General features: G+C 43.0%; 1 protein-coding gene across 3 annotated transcripts in view; it reads left to right on the forward strand.

Annotated features, from left to right (window-relative positions):
• LOC110983843 (uncharacterized) overlaps positions 1-15,679 on the forward strand; it is a 43,786-nt gene extending 28,107 nt beyond the window's left edge. For all 3 annotated transcript variants that reach the window (XM_087143028.1, XM_022243443.2, XM_087143030.1), the window contains 11 exons: positions 455-665; positions 1,110-1,289; positions 2,894-3,119; positions 4,460-4,551; positions 5,029-5,126; positions 5,458-5,569; positions 6,312-6,445; positions 6,895-7,087; positions 7,465-8,501; positions 11,454-11,544; positions 11,969-15,679. In XM_087143028.1, the coding sequence (XP_086999154.1) occupies positions 455-665; positions 1,110-1,289; positions 2,894-3,119; positions 4,460-4,551; positions 5,029-5,126; positions 5,458-5,569; positions 6,312-6,445; positions 6,895-7,087; positions 7,465-8,501; positions 11,454-11,544; positions 11,969-12,010 (2,416 nt within the window). In that variant the 3' untranslated portion in view covers positions 12,011-15,679. The remainder of the gene's footprint in view (positions 1-454; positions 666-1,109; positions 1,290-2,893; positions 3,120-4,459; positions 4,552-5,028; positions 5,127-5,457; positions 5,570-6,311; positions 6,446-6,894; positions 7,088-7,464; positions 8,502-11,453; positions 11,545-11,968) is intronic.
• The last annotated feature ends 797 nt before the right edge of the window (positions 15,680-16,476 follow it).

The raw sequence follows: 16,476 nt of genomic DNA on the forward strand, positions 1-16,476 counted from the left end.
GCTTCCTTTTTACAAGTGTTGTCATACATGCTCATGACTTCATTCGACAAAATACTTCTGAAGGGACGTTGTCATATATACATATCAGGAGCATTCTCAGCTCTTTGTTATGGGTATATGACTCAGTTTGACATCCTGTTGAATATGGACACCATGTAGGTAAGAGAACTAATTGTTCAGACAAATTTCCCTTCGTGTGATTTGCTTCAAGGTTGATAATGCTAAAGTGGTTGAGGGAAGTTCAAAGTCATCTCATTGGATCAGGACACATACAGGAATATAGTAATTCCATCTGGTGCCTGAGAGAGAGCTTCATAGATATCTTCATAGACAACACTTTTAATGGTCTTCAGCCAAAAGGGGTGTCAGGATGCCATACCATCTTATGAAAAATCAATGATGTTAAGTGAAAACGAAGCAAAATAAAATTTTGGATTTTTGCTTTCTTACAAAGGTGCATGGTGGCCGTGGTTGAGTCTTACTTTCCAGCCAACTACTTTGACAGCAGCCTGATTGGCGCCCAGGCCGACCAGAACATCCTGAAGGACATCCTGGAATTGAGACTACCCCGGCTCCATGCCCACCTGGACGATGTGGGCATTGAGATGTGTTCCTTCACGCTCAACTGGTTTCTGGCCATCTTCTTCGATGTGGTCCCCTTCACGGTATGCACAATCACATCTCCATCTTTCTGAATTTGAAAACATGCATACAAAAAGTGTGTAACATACAAATGCCAGTGCATTTTGACTCGTTGATCGGAGGGAAATCTGATGTGTCAAATCAAGAATTTTTGTAACTTTGTTATAGTTTTTTTTACAACATAAGAAAACACCGAGACAGTCTCTGGACATCTGCGTTTTTAAAATACGACAAATTCTTTCCATGAGATAACAAGTTGTCTGTGTAATTTTGTGCCACATTTTCCCGTAGTACATTTGAAGTTTATCGACATGTAACTTCTGTAACAATTGTACAACCAAGTGCCATTGAAGAGTTCAAAGGTCACAAGTTTTGGCAGCCCCCCCGGTGTGGTATTGTGGTAAGCATAGGTTGCAAAAGAATTCTGTTACCAGGTAAACTTAAAGTGTTCACTTTTCACCTTGAAGATGCTGCTGCGCATCTGGGACTGTTTCCTGTTCGACGGCCTGCGAGTTCTGTTCCAGTTCTCCATCGCTTTGCTTCAGTATCACGAAACCTCATTGCTGGAGAAGAAGGACATCTTAGCTATACTGAAAGACACCAAGTCTATGGCCAAGCTAACGCAGGACGTTCAAGCCATAGTCAATGTGAGTGTAGGCCTTCACAAAATGTCAGTGGACTTCAGTCCTCAAGCCACCAGAACCTTTCACTGTTACCCCAACTCACTGGTACACTTTGAACCACTTGCTGCCGGGTGCCTTTTGAAAATGCATTGTCGCTTGCTTGGCCATTTTTCAATATTTTCGGTTTTCAAAAATCTTCAAAAATTCGTATCTTTTTTCCTGAAAGCTTAAACCCCATTGAGTGACTGTCTGGTTGCTTCTCTTATCTGACAGACAACATCTGTTGACACGCGAGTATTTCAGCCAGGCCTGCCGCCTTGTAAAAAGAGCCCAGATTGTGCAGTGTTATGTAATTTTCTTTTGTTTCAGTAACTGGCACAGTGTGCTGCTGTTGTCTTTCAATAGGGTAAGATTAGCATGCAGCGGTATTGTATTGCTCATCACTGGAACGCTGGAGTGCTTTTGTCCCCGGTGGTAATCCGCTCGCGCTGAATGCCACAAACAGTGGTATAATCTTTCAAAACAATGACGGATTTCCTCCGCTATTGACTATTGAAAAAATGTGGGCAATTCCCAGCAGCTCAGTTGTTTGTTCCGAATACGGTCTTTTGTTACAAGGCCCAGCCCTTACGGCCGATTTTGGGCTCCCCAGCTTTCTGTATAAAGCCTATGTGCCTGAAACTGGGTACCTCGGACGAAGTGGTTAACAAACATTTGGGGCCTCTTCGTTTCACAAGGAGCTATATCTTGATCAGTGATCCCTATTAAAGCTGGTTCCCTCCATCTATTAAGAGGGATCTGGTGTCAGTGAACCAGGTCCTTCTTGTCCCTCTGAAGTTACAATCTTCTGAGTACATGTACAGAGGAAAGAAAGTGGATGAAACAAACCTGATTGGAAAAAAACTTTCCAGAAAAAGTGAGATTATCAGTGTGTTGTCTATTGTCACGCCCCTACTATAATTTTGTCTTGTGCCGGCAAAAGGTCGTAAGGGCACTTACAACCTCTTGCCGGGAAGCATGATGACAGCGGAAAAAATGTTCTCGGCAAAAGGGCAAAACACACTCTTTATTTAGTAAAACCGGGTGAAATTTACGACAAATCAACGTAGGCTGTTCAAAAAGCAACCTTTGAACAACTTATTAAAGGATTTAGGATTTTATTTGTTTACTTTTTGTAAAGAAATCTTTATATTTTATTAAAATAAAACAGTTGCGTACATACGTCATTTTGCCGGGAAAAGTTTTTTTTTAGTGATCATGCTTCCTGGCAAAAGGGCGTAAGCGCTTACATCCTTCTTTCAGGCACCCGACGATTTCTGCTTGATTTGGCAGTGATTGTGGCAGAGTGGATAGCTAAGTTGGTAGACTGTGTTTAGAGGTTTGGATTGTAAATTAATAACTGAAATAATGACCATCCCATAAAAATTGGTATCTGTGCTGTTACTTGCGAGTGTTGTACTCACGCATTGCATTTAGAGTAGAGAATTCAGAATTTATTCAATCTCTATGTCCTGGAGATGTAAGCACTCAGAAGGTGTCGAAGCTTCATGCAGGAAATGACGAGTTGACACTCTAGTCGTTTAAAACCGCTCTGTGGTTCAAACATTTAGTTTACGTTCTGCCGTCAGCTTGTCAGGGAGAGCAACGACAGTTTCCCGTCCTCGGCCTGGATCCAGCAGAAGCAGCAGCACTACATGAGCGTCCTGCGCGCCGTCTACGAGCAGCAGGAGAAGGCCAGGGAGGAGTTTGAGAAGCAGGAGGGCCTGGCGCCCGCCATGCCCGTGTTCCAGCGCGAAGGGGAGGACGCCCTGGTGAACGACCTGAAGATGGACTGCGCGGTGGAGTGCTATTCAGGTAGGACGCCGGCCCTGCTCCTGCTGAAGGCGGCCCCTGCTAGTGCTGTAGTGGAGAGCACTTGAGACCCTCACAAGACCTCCACTCTGAATAGAAGACTTCAAGACATTTGATGGCAGCTGACAAACTGGTCCTTTTCGCCAGTCGTTGGCATGCATGTGCAGTTCTGGGCATGCTCAGTAGTTGTGAGCATGGGCACAACTGTTGAGATGGAGCGGTTTTTCTGCAGCCACCAAGTGTCTCAAAGTCTGTCATTCAAGTCAAAAGCAAAAGCATTTCTTTGTCAATGTTCACCGTGTTTCTCGTGATTGGCCTTGTTACTAGTCTGGTGTGTGGTCCCGCATCTTGTCTTTGACTGGTCTTATGATGGTCTGGACTGTACTACTGGCCCCAACCCTGAGCGGGAAGCGAAGAGAAAATTCCTAGACTTTTCTTCCCCTTCAAATAATGTCAATATTTCCAAATAAAAAAATTTCTTCAACTGTTTGGTAGTAATCAAAAGGACACTTTATGTTCAATAGTTCCTCTTTATAGCTCCTCTTAATAACTATTTCTTGCTGCAAAACTTGGTAAATTCAAATGTCGATGTACACGTATAGTCCAGTAACTGACAGTTCTCAGTTTAACCTTCTGAAACAATAATACTGACAACTTCTTAAATCAATCCACTTTTGTTGAGCCCATAAAATCAGTTTTCAAACTCTTAAAACATCAGATAAGTTCAAAATTTACACTTACGGTTGTCTGGTTGACCAAACTGCGGAATTTCTTTCTTCATTGTGTTTCACAGAGCCAAAATGCTCACAAAAATCTTGATAAATCAAGCACTTATTTTGAAGTGCAGTCTTTCGATAGATCGCTGATAACAAAAGCCCGCTGTAGCTTGCTACGCCTGGTGGCTGAAATTCATGCGATCATACAGCAAACACACACGTCTCTCTTCTGTCGAGATCTGATCTGGTCTGCCCTACCTCGATTCATCCAACACCCTCACACATCCAAAGCACACATTTTACCTTCCAGTTGGCAAAACAACTCCCAATAGCAACTTTTGTACAGCACCTGAATGGCAATTCTACTCAGTGTCATCACCCTTAATTTACACAACCGCGGCTGCTGTTGGAGACAAAACAAACCACAAGGCTACCGAAAAGCAACTGACTACCAAAAGGCTGCTGGCTGCAAGGACTATTACATAATGCTCATCCCTAGTAACAAAAGACTAGTTCCAAAGCGAGGCAGGTAGTACTATTGGTGGAAACTTCTGGGCTTAACCATTTCCACAAAAGGGGATCACTGTCACACACTGCTCTTGGTTTTTTCTGTGTGCTGGCTTGCAGGTCATTTACTTGTTTGCAGAGGGGAGTTGAGGCAAGGCTGGGTCGGGCGAGTGAACATCAGCAAGTGCATCAAACAGAACTACGGAATAAGGGTACATGTACAAGTCATTGATCTTGTCCAGTTTGGAAGCATGTAGGCTTCACAAATATGCTGATCATAACTTGTGGATTAAGCAGAAAGTGCGATGTTTGTTATGTGGGTTGAAGATGAGTGTGTGGATATCAGAAAATGCATTTTGTGGATTTTCAAGATAAAGCTAATCTGAGTGTATTATGAGATCTGTAAGTACATGTACGTGTGTTGATTTGTTGAACATACCAAGCAGATTTGTGGAACTGGGCTGAGAGTAGTTGTAGGACTTGCTTATAGCTCAGTGTGTCAATGTCACTTGGTAATGAACTAGTAATAGGCTAGTGTGCCTTGTGGATATATGTTGATTGATGATAGTGTGCTTTATCAGTCCTACCGGTAACTGCCAAGTAATAATTAGTTGACCAGAATCAGTGGAGTTAGTGGATATCAGCCAATTCTAATTTTGTTGTTGATTCGTTCTTTCTTCGTCTTTCAGCTGGACAACCGCATTGTATGCCTGACAATGGCTGGCATAGACATGGCACTTTTAGGGACTGTCTCCAATTTCTTGTACGCATTCAGTATTGGGACACAGTAAGTACACCGTGTCATTGCTGCCTGTTAATTTTATTCAGGGTCCCTGTGATCATGGGCTAATGTTGGTCGGGGTAGGAGAATTTTTTTTTTGACTGAAATTTGCCGGCTGCCGAAGTTGGAAAAGTATGTAATCACCAGTTATCAGGGGATGCTGTCCAAGGTGGGCGGAATTGGACACTATCTGTTGCTAGGTAGCACTATTCTTGAGGGCCTGTTTTGCCAACAGTTGTATGATGTTGCTGATAAGGGCCAGTTTTGGGAACAGAAAATACAAGTGCTTTCATCGGCTTTCTGGTAGTAGTTGTTTTTCCATTGTTTTTGTCTTCAGGGAGGAGCTGTGGTTCGAGAGGTTAAGAGATACTCCGCTGAGTATTGTCCACGATCAGCAAACAAGGAATGTTTACATTGGATTAGCGGATGGAACAATGGCCGTCATAGAGGTTAGACCTGCATTTATTTGAATTGAACAGCCTCTGATATGCCAATGGTTTGGGCTATTAAACCCTGGCTTTGTCTACTACATTTTTGGGGCAAACAAGTTCTCCCAAGATTTTGTTTCTTGGCCAGATGTGGTCATTTTGTCTGCAGTTTCAAAAGGAATCCTCAAATTTTCGAACATTCTCTCTAAGGTACTCGAAATGTCTTGTTCTTTAAGATAAGTCCCAAATCATGGAGCCTTGGGGCGTAAAGGGCATCGTCCCTAATTCAAGGCCATAATCGTGGTTGAAAAATCTCACATTGCACTGATGAAAAATATTGTCTAATGTTGAAAAAGATAATGTTGCACTCTTGAAAAATGTGTTGCACTGTTGGTAAATGTCATGTTGCTGTGTTGAAAAAATCATGTTGCAGTGTTGAAAAATGTTGCACTGCTGAACAATATCATATTGCACTATTGAAAAAAATCATGTTGCACTGTTGAAAAATATATTGTTTTGTTGAAGAATATCATGTTGCACTGTTGAAAAAATATCATGTTGCACTGTTAAAAATATATTTCAATCAGAAACGTTGAGCAAATACTATTCAAATGACTCTTACAAATCGGCACTCATAGCATTTGACTGTGTATTAAGTGATGGCTGGGATATCCTGCCTCTGTTGAAGTTACCAGAAAAATGCGGTAAAGCTTATCCACATTTCCTTGACATTTGCCACGGTGGTGATTTTGTTGCCTTGCAGGGTGTCAGTCACGCCAGCCCTCGCGACATCTTCTATCACGGCATCGGCGCCGGCCCAGTACGCAGTGTGCTGTACCTCCCCGAGCTGGACCAGATCTGGTGCGCTTGCGGCAACGCTGTGAACATCCTCGACAAGTCAGTACACGATCGGCCTGCGAGTTTATGATGATTGGTTTGTTTAAAACCTTAACCCTCCCCTAAGCAGTACATCGCAACAGGTGTAAAGTTTTATGCAGTTTTTCTTGCAGTGGACAGTCAACAGCTGCCGAATAGACTGTAACTGCATCTGGGTGGTCTTGGGGGGTGGATCCCTGGGTAGGGTTAAATGGTGTCCTTGAGTACTACAAGGGGTTCAACAAGCACATTGAAATCAAAGTCTGTGGATGTGAATTGATACCTTAGCACATGAGTTGCTGTCCTGTGAACAATCTTATTATATCGGTCTAATTCAAAGAAAAACTTGTTATTTTTTAGAATGAGTCAGGCTTAGACCCAAGTGGTAGCCTGACTACCGCCAGTGGATTGAGTGATCAATATGTTTGTGCTGTGTCAAGTTGTGAGGATTTGCGATGGGTTGATTGCAGTTCCTTGAATGTCACTGACGGGTTTGAGATCTCCAAGTGCCCGGACATCCACATCTCGGGGCTGTACCGCAGCGACCACGGCGTGTGGGTCACAGTCCGGGGCTCGGCAATCGTCATGCTGTGGGACCCCAGACAGCTGCAGTGTCTTCTGCTTCATGACACATCCATGGACCAAACCCCAATCCATACAAAGGTACGTGCGCCGCGAAGCACAGGCTCGCTCCAACTCACATCTCAGTAGAGCTTTCAAAATCCTTTGGAGGTTGTCTCAGGATTGTGCTGGCTGAAAGGAAAGTCGAGCCTGGCCACCGTCACCTTAGGTAGGTCTTGATGGCAGTCTCAAAGTTGACCCTGCTCAGGGCAAGAAGGTGAAACACAGCTGTACAGATGAGTGGGAAGTTGCCAGACTTTATGACCCAATATGGTCTTATTTTGTGAAGGCTTCCGAGTGTAGTTTACTGACACTTTTGATATTTTTATAAGCTTTTAATAATCATTTAGCCTAGCCTCTAATCATTTTACCTATTTACATGGAAATATAGAAGCTTTTCTATACTTCTTTGTGCTCAGCCTCATGAGAACCACGCCAGGTCCAAGATCACCTCACTTCTCCCATATGAAAACACCTTATGGGTGGGCACTGCTGATGGACACTTGACCATCTACAAGATTGACAAAGCATCTATGCCTAAATCTGGTATGACTCTTGAAAATGGAGACCACAACAGTGCTGGCGAATCGGAAGGATCGGACAAAGGTTTGAAGGAAAAGAGTGAGAAGGAACAACCAGAGGCTGAGACGTTAGAGGCTGCCAGAGGAGAGGTGGACGGTGGTGGTGATGGGGATGAGGATGATGAAGAGATGAAACCCCAAGACACCTCCTCGCAGACGCTGAAAGAGTTTGTCATCGTGGAAAGTTCCGAGGGGTTGCCCGAGTCGCAGCCGGGCAGCGACACTGACACAAAGTCCAAAAATCACCTGCCTCATCTTGCCAAACTGCAGGACACAGTTGGAACAGTCACAAGCAGTGATGACGAGCACAGGTCCAAGCCCAAGCCGGGCCCCAGCAAGGCAGTCCGCAAACACCGCAAAGGGAGTCGCAAGGGGGGTTACAAGGGGGGACCCAGAGACAGCCCCCGGGCACTGCGCAAGGTGTGGCAGACCCGGCAGAAGTCGTCGGCGTCGTCCGCTGAGCGGCCGGAACCGGAGCTCCTGTCTCCCCGCACCTCCAAGACCATGGAGAAGGTCCAGTCCGTCTTCGGGAAGTTCAGCCTGGGCACCACCCCGAAGTCCAAGCAGTACCGCTACAGCCGGGAGCTGCGGGACGAGACGAGACGTGGGTCGCGGATCTGCGTGACCGATGCCACTGAGCCCAGCACCTCCGCCATGTCCCTGATGTCGCTGGTGGATGCCGAGTCCACAGTGCTGCGACCACCGTCAGTCTTGTCCAGAGACTCGCTCAGTGAAGTCTACGCGCAGTACGCATCCCGACCCAGACCGCCACTGTTCGATGCGTCCGAGATAGAGGTCCGTCCTGGATATGAACTGAATATTGAAGCCAAGAGAAAGATTTCAGATCATCAGGTCCGCTGTCTGGTACTGACAAGGTGAGTACCCAGTCCACTCAACTTAACACTCAACTTAAACAACTTAATGCTTAAGTCAGTGGTATAGTCAAGTACGATGCTTGACAAGTACTTTACCTAAATAATCACCGATAGTTCTTGTCACAGTTTAGCATGAGCTGCATCATTTGTTGAGCAGTGTCTGAGTCCAAGGCAAGTCCTTGCTCTGGTCCCTTTGCAAGTCCAGTCACAAGTCCTTTCATGAGACCAGTCATAAGTAACAGTATGGCACGGGGCTGCTTTTGTCAGAGTTCATTTGAGTAACTTGTGACTTGGTTTCAGACTGGAGGACTGGGCATCAACCGCAACCGTAAAGGCCGTGTCCGAAACGGGCTTTCAGAGCTACTGCTAGGTCTATTGTCTGGGCATCTCCATGCATTTCCAATGGAGTGAATACCAAGACCTAGCTCTAGACAAGAGATTCGGATGCAGCCTAAATCAGGCACGAATGATGCGCCCTCAAGCACTTTGTACATGTATCACGTGACCCAGCACGGAAACCCTGACTGACTGGCCCGCGCGCCGCGTCATACGGTAACAGCCCGATCACGCAAAGCAAATGAAAGAATTCTCAAGAAGTAGACAAAGGTACCGGTACATAACTTCATTGGTTTATTGTTTATTAATGTACCACATAAAAACATGTTTAATGATGATGTTTGAGGAAAACTTGCACAGTAGGGATAGCCTAAAATCCACTTCGTGTTCGACTCAGCATACAGGCCAACTGCTGTAAGCCGGTAAGGTTGCATGTGCACTGAAGCATGTAACTTTCGATAACTCAAACGTCGGATAACTCCAACTTTTTGTCCATTCCCCTGAGCTTCAACTTATCGAGATTTACTGTATATTACATCACTCCTGCCGTATTTTACATCTTTGATTCTGTTCAGTTACCCATGATGTGTGAAACAGTTGTATGTGTATCGTACACTGTGTGTGTCAGGATGGTTCATGCCAGCTTTGCATATTGATCAACAGATCCCTAACAGTCCCAACTCCTACAATTTCAACATGATTTTCAATACACCTCAGGGGGTAAGGGTTAAAAATTTATGTGTATTCTTGAAATTGCATAGGACACATACTGTACTACATTGTACATGCATGCACTGGCTGGTACATTCATTTCATTTACAAGCAGCTGAATCACATTTCCAGCTGTGTATTTTGTTATGTGTATAGATGAATTACTATAAGAAAATTCTCAAGAAAAAAATAAATAAATGAAGTTTGCATACGTGCATTACATACATGTACTGTTGGTTACTGGTCCAACCACAAATCTATAGACATGTACATGTAAATAGCCCAATCCTAGAATTCTAACTACACGCAGTATGTTGATGCACTGTCTGGCAGAGTGGTTTGTATGTTACCTGTAGCTACACCTGTACGGCACATGTAGGTTGACATTTAACGCAGTGGGCAGCAGTTTACATTACGTTACATAGTTTATTCGCCACTCATATAATATATAATACATGGTGGAAATGAAGTGGTCCTTGGTCTGCTAAAAAAACCAAAAAAAAACCCAAAAAACACAATACAACATTAAAAATGCATTTATAGCAAAATCCATTAAGAATATACATGAAACATTAAAACACCACAATACATGTAAATACAATGGGTTGTTCAGCTCCTGCACAGCACTAGGATAAAAACCACCGATCGCTCTTTTAGTTTTGGCAGCTATAGCTCTGTACCGTCTGCCACAGGGGAGCAATTGGAATAGAGTATTGCCCAGGTGCGACTTGTCTATTGCAATTGCCACGCCCCTCTTTCGTAGCCTCGTCCCTCTTTCGTAGCCTTGTCACATAGATTTCATCCACTGACGTTTTGCCCACTCAAGTTGGACCTCACAGAAATGGCAAGCAAACTTTGATAGTCCTATTGATTGTTTACATTTAACTTTGGTTGCAGATGCTCTTGGTTACAGCTTTTTTCCCAGATAGAACGCTCAACTTTTTTTTCCAGACAGAACTTTCAAAAATGAAGTCCCGGACGCAGTGAAATCCAAAAAGGCACTTCAGTGGATCACTAGAAATTAAGGATGGATAATTTTCGTGCTGTTTTTGGTTGTTGAAGTTGATGTCGCTGTAGGGTTCAGTGGCTTGCGGCTCTTCCATGTTGTTCGCAATGGTTTTACATGTACGTGTAAGTAAGATTGGAAACTAGACTGAGGGAAAGCTTGCGAGCAGACCATGTGGAATTGATCTCTTCTAGAAGTGGGGCGGTTCTGATGAGAACCGTTGAGTGGCAACTTGACCTTTTGACCGGGATGCTTTTGTCCTCCACTGAGACTCTGAACTCAAAACACTGAGTTCCCACAATGCATTGAAAGACGTACTTTTGGAAAATTGCCACTAGAAGCATGCACAAGCAATACAAGTGTACTCAAGTATACTCCTTAATGCTCTAATGGCTGGAGTACGATCCGCGGGTCGGCGAGAGTATACATGTACATAGTCGCAGCGCGGGGAGTGTACTTCCGCACCCGAGTGTAATGCGCATGCATCCTACTCTTATTAAGAGAAATAACCGCACGAATGCACCCCTTTGGTTTCGGGGGTCAACACTAGATGCCATGCTTGTGCACCCTCCAAAAAAAAACTAGGTCAGTAAATATAATCCTGATTGATGGATGTACAGTAAGGTCAAAGTTCAGCAGCTTTGTCTTTTCAGGACTTTTTTTTATCCAGTACGAGCGGCAACCTTGTACCTGTTGTTGAGCACTAATTTGTTGTGTCCGTACCTGCACTCTAAATGGCCTTTCAACCAAACCGCTCTTATGTGACCTCAGTTTGTACATATGTCTATCTACATTTTACAGTTTGTAAAAACCAGATCAAAAGTACCAGTACATGTGCTTGTATGTTCATTCCCTGGCATGCCCATGTAGACGATTATCTCTTCTCCCCTCATTACCAGTTTGGAAGACGGCAATCCCGCCATTGTCAGCTGTGCTGGTTTCTATGGCGACGACGAGTCCATGCTTCGGTGGACGTGCCACACGCGAGAGGTAGGTGCTTTATTCCATTATTGCAGGGTTGCCGTGGCAACGGCAGGTCCCGCTTTCTGCCTATGAATGCCGACGGGGGAGGTGGGTGTGTGCCCCGGAGATTTGGTGAAGGTGATTGGGAGGGGGGGATGATGAAATACTTGTCTCACCACCAGTCGTACAAGCTTGAGGCTTGTGCAACTCTGCCAGAATTGAGCAGAGTCATTGTGTTGAGAGTCTTTATTGGCATGTGGTCATGGGTTGGAGTCCAATCCAAGTAAGCTTGTTCATTTTTTGCAAAGGTCTTGGACAAACACTGAGCCAACTGTGTTGTGAATCTTGTAAACGTTGGTGGAGGGGCATAGCCTGTTATCAAAAATCAACATCTCCCAGATGCAAAGTACATCTTGAAAAAGGTGCCCAATCTTTGTTTCTTTTTTTGCAGAATGTGTGGATGCAAGTTCCCATTGAAGACACAACAACGTGAACCGTATACTTGTGTGCCCAGTCTAAAAAACTTCCAAACCCTTCAATAGTTGATTGCCCGAGCGCATTTGTTCAAAGGGATACAACCCAGAAAATAATAGAACCCTTCAATTGGCAAAAATCTGTACGGTTCGGTAGGTTAAGGAGCGTGCGTTCCACCCAACTGTTGCTGTTGCAGTTTGTGTTCGAAATTAAGAGCAACTGCCGCACCATGAGTGTGTTCGTGGCATGCTTAATTCAATTAAGTTGCAGGGCAGAGAAGACCTCCAGTTATTTTGTAATGTCCCTGACAAATGGAGTTGACAATAGGAAATTTAATAACGTACATGGGTAATTCCAGAAATTAAGGGTCCAAATGTGTGACATTTAGTGTCCCTTCCACGTCTGTCCTTTTTTTATTTGACATTGAAGCATCACTGGAATTGATTTCAAACTATTACTATTTGTTTGGCAGGTCATTTGCTCTAATTCATCACTCTTGGAAATTAGAAAATGTCTTCTGAACTTACAAAATCATGTTAGATGTAACAGGGACATGAAAAAAATGGACCCTAATTTCTGGAATTACCCACATCAGAATTAAAAAAAAAACCAGTCCACCTACATGTATGCACAACATTCATTACTTTGACTCTGCAAAAACCTAATGGACCTGTGTGCGCTGCATCTAAAAAACAGAAGGAGCATTCTAGACATGATGTCATTTTATGTTTGAATGGACGACAGCTACCTTTGGTAATATTGACTTGGCACAGAGCCAACCCATCAGCAGAGGTATCCAGGTGCCAGCACATGTTGACGGTGAAGGTCTACAGAGGAAGTAAAAGAAAAAAACAACATGATCTTCTGTGCACACTTCCCATGTTTGATTGGTGTGAGAAGTATTCCATGACTTAAGTCCACAGTCTCCATTTCACATTCTATCTTCCAAATTACCAACAAATACCAAAGTAAAACTTGAACTGTATAAATTAGCTAGCTCTTCTTCCTGAAATGAAATATTCCCATTGTAACAAGAATAGCTGTGTTAATTTCATAGAGTCATAAGATGTTTATTTTGTGTATCCACAACTAGACCTGATAGTTAAATAATTCAACTGTGGCACACGGGGGCTTAGTTTTTTTTTTTCCAATTCCACTTTTTTGTGTTGACAGAAGACAATACAATCTGCAGATGTTGTTGATATCCTGCCATTGTTATTTCATCTCAATGTCAAAGAAAATCACAATTTTATTACTTGCATAACAAGTCGTTTATTCAGCGTCTTGTTGAAGTTCATCTAACCATAAGTAATGCCTTTTGTCTCGGTTTCTAATACAGTTGACTCAGTTGGTGTAAATTTTCACAGTATATGATTTATTTGCCTCATATCGAAAGCTTGCCGTTTCATTTAACCCAACATACATGTAGTTGTCATTCATCTGTGTGCATCTTGCTACATGTGAATCCAGTCGTAACTATCCCAGATACATGTAAGTGCTGATCCAATGTACATTGAGCCACGGTGGGGCAGTATTTTTGACTCATTCGATGAATTGTAGATATGCAATGTATGTGACTCGTGACAGGAATCAAAATCCATGCCTTTCCACGCACCAAGTTACTGCAAGTACTTTATTGGGTTCAGGGGAACACGTGCCATCATTAGATACTTTTGTAAAAAGGTACCCTGCTTGAAACACATCACATTCGCATTTAATTGGATCATGTACTGTACGTGTTTGTCCCGGTACAAGCAGTACGTATATATGATAAGTGCACTTGGGCTATTCAAAAAGTGTTTTTTTTAACTTTTATTTCGGCAGAAGTAATGAAATAATCTGTGTTGCATGCTGCTTTTACACTGAAAGATGGCAGAAGCTGTAGTTTTCTTTCTGGGGTAACATTTATTAAATACCTCTTTTTGAGGGAGTAGTGTTGTTTGTTTTTTAGTCACTGGAAAGGTTGGGCTAATTGGCCACACGACTGTGTAGGCCTGCTGGCTGTTGGTGTCGTCTGTTCATCGTTAGCCCAATTGTGACACGAATCCCCTGGCGGCGAGGGTAAACACAATGCCTCATTTGATTGTGAAATTGAATGAAGTCAAGTGAAACTCAGTTGCTATGGCAACCATTGTGGAGGGTAATCAGAATCAAAAGGTTTCCGTGGAAACTCATTGCTCCTCATTTATGGATTTTTTGGAAAGATGGTTCTTCTGCATGGCTTTGAAATGGCACCGAAGGGAGACCTGACTAATTCAGTGGAATTACAATTGTTTACCGAGAGACGTGCCTGCGCATTGTGTCCTGTCAGGCCCCCAAAAATAAGACATTTGTCATTTCGAGCAGGAAAGAAGCTAGGACGGTTAACGTTGGCTTGTTTGGTGATGGTACTACTGATGGGGGCAGAGTTTTCCCTAGAGCATCCCCCACTCCCCAGAGTTCTCCATGACATTCACCACCCCTCCCCTTGCCATGTTTGTAGATTATTTTCGGGTCTCAGATTATTTTTTCTTTGACCACAATGGTCAGTTTTTGGTAAAAGCATACTCTGGCAGATGGTTGTTGTCACTTGATAAAACAGTAATATAGTCATGCTTCATGCATTGTTAAAACAGGCAGCTTGCTCTTTGCGCTACCAACTGGCATTCATGTTTGTGAATTGACATAGAGTGTTGCAGGGTTCCGGTAGCTTAAATAACCATTGTGCCACTAGAACTCTGCTGCATTGCCTGTTGCTGGTTTTCTTCCAGCCCCCCCAATCATAAGTGAGCCAGCCACCATATATATGCTTTTCCCTGGATTTGGACTGATTCATTTCTACAAGGGGTGGATCCGAGGGGTTATTTCTTTTGCCACATGTGGACACTGTCCAGACAAAAGAATTCAACTTGTTCAACAGTTTGTATAATTTTAATGTTTGTATAAAGTATTTATTATTTGGTGAACTCTACAGTAAACAACTGTGCCTTCCAAGAATATGCAAAACAATTAAACGTACCTACAAGGAATTGATGATGAATGTTGGAATTGATTGTACATGTACTGTGAGCCAGTCATAGTTCCGTACACGGACATCGCTAATTTTCCCTTCCAGTGGTTTATAAGCCATCAGAAAGTGATAACATGTTCTTAAAAGTGGAATTTTAGGAAGGCAAATAATGAAGCCTGTACTTAGAAAACATTTAGAATTTTTCTGGCCCGTCCCACAGGTTTATGCACAGGTGATGTCCGTATATGGAACTCTTTTCCTAGAAGCATTCAGGAAATCCTTGAAAAGAGGCTAAGTTTTCAAGCAGATTACGGGGTTTGGACTGAATTATTTGCAAGCCTAACGCAACATTCTCTCAAGTGCTGAAGAAATTTGCCAAATTTATTGGTGCTACTATTTAATTAAGAGATTTATACATCCAGGAGCCGTTAAGAAGATTTAGAATATGTAGAATTTTAATAGTAGATGACAATATGGCTGTTCTGAATTCTTTTTAGACTAAACGCTGATGTTACAATGAAATTACTGTATTTTATGTACATGATGAGTTATTTTTTATTACAATAGATGAAGCGTCATGTAATTTTACCACCTGTTTTACATGTATTTTATAACCAAGAGCAACAAGTGAATTTTAATTTTTACATGTAGAGTGCAGGAAAGCAAGCAATAAAGTATTGAACAGTATTTTCAAATGAAGAGCAGAGCCCAATCTTGGTCATATTTGTCGTTATAAGATTGCGTGGCCTCTCTCTGTGGTTCTGTAGGGGCATTGTTGTTTTGCAATCATTTTAATAGATTTCAAATTCGCGCACTTTTGCTTCCCATATTACGGGCAGTTCACAGTAGTGTGCCTCCAAGATTTTGCAATGCGTTGGCTGATCAAAATGCGTGAAATCTGTTGACCTTTTCCCAAAGCACATTGAGTCGACAGATTTCGTGCATTGTGATTGGCCAACTCGTTGCAAACTCTTGGAGGCGCGCTGTTGTGAAATGCGTATAATGTCATTGGTTGTCCCTTACTGTTATTCCTAATAACAGACCTACAATTTTGTTTCCCCTTCAGTCAGGTTAAGAGGGGCTTGGTTCTTCATCTGAGGTACCCTTTTACAGGTGACGGTCAGTGTAATGGTTTCTGGTAACAAGGCATTTCTCCATTGCAGGTTCAAAAGAATGGTAGAGAATTCACGTCACATCTGAGACTCAATATCAGTTCAGACTTAACTGAAATCCCCCACAAGCCACTTCTTTTGTCAGTACCCAAGGTAACCAGGAACTTGTCTCGGGTGTTTATTGATGTCTTGTTTAATTTTGTTGTCTTTATGAAAGCACTCCCTGTAGAGCCTGTTAAAAAGTGCTAAGTAAGTACTTGTTTTTTCATTGTGCTATGGTTTCATGTTGTTGACGTGAACATGTATGCTTAGCAATTTGACTCTGTTACCAATGACAGTGGCAATCAAAAACGAAACCTTTAATGAAGAAACCTTACATACACA

This window comes from Acanthaster planci, linkage group LG11 (genome assembly GCF_054643075.1).
Source record: "Acanthaster planci isolate LZ-2023a linkage group LG11, COTS_SCS, whole genome shotgun sequence".
NCBI lineage: Eukaryota > Metazoa > Echinodermata > Asteroidea > Valvatida > Acanthasteridae > Acanthaster > Acanthaster planci.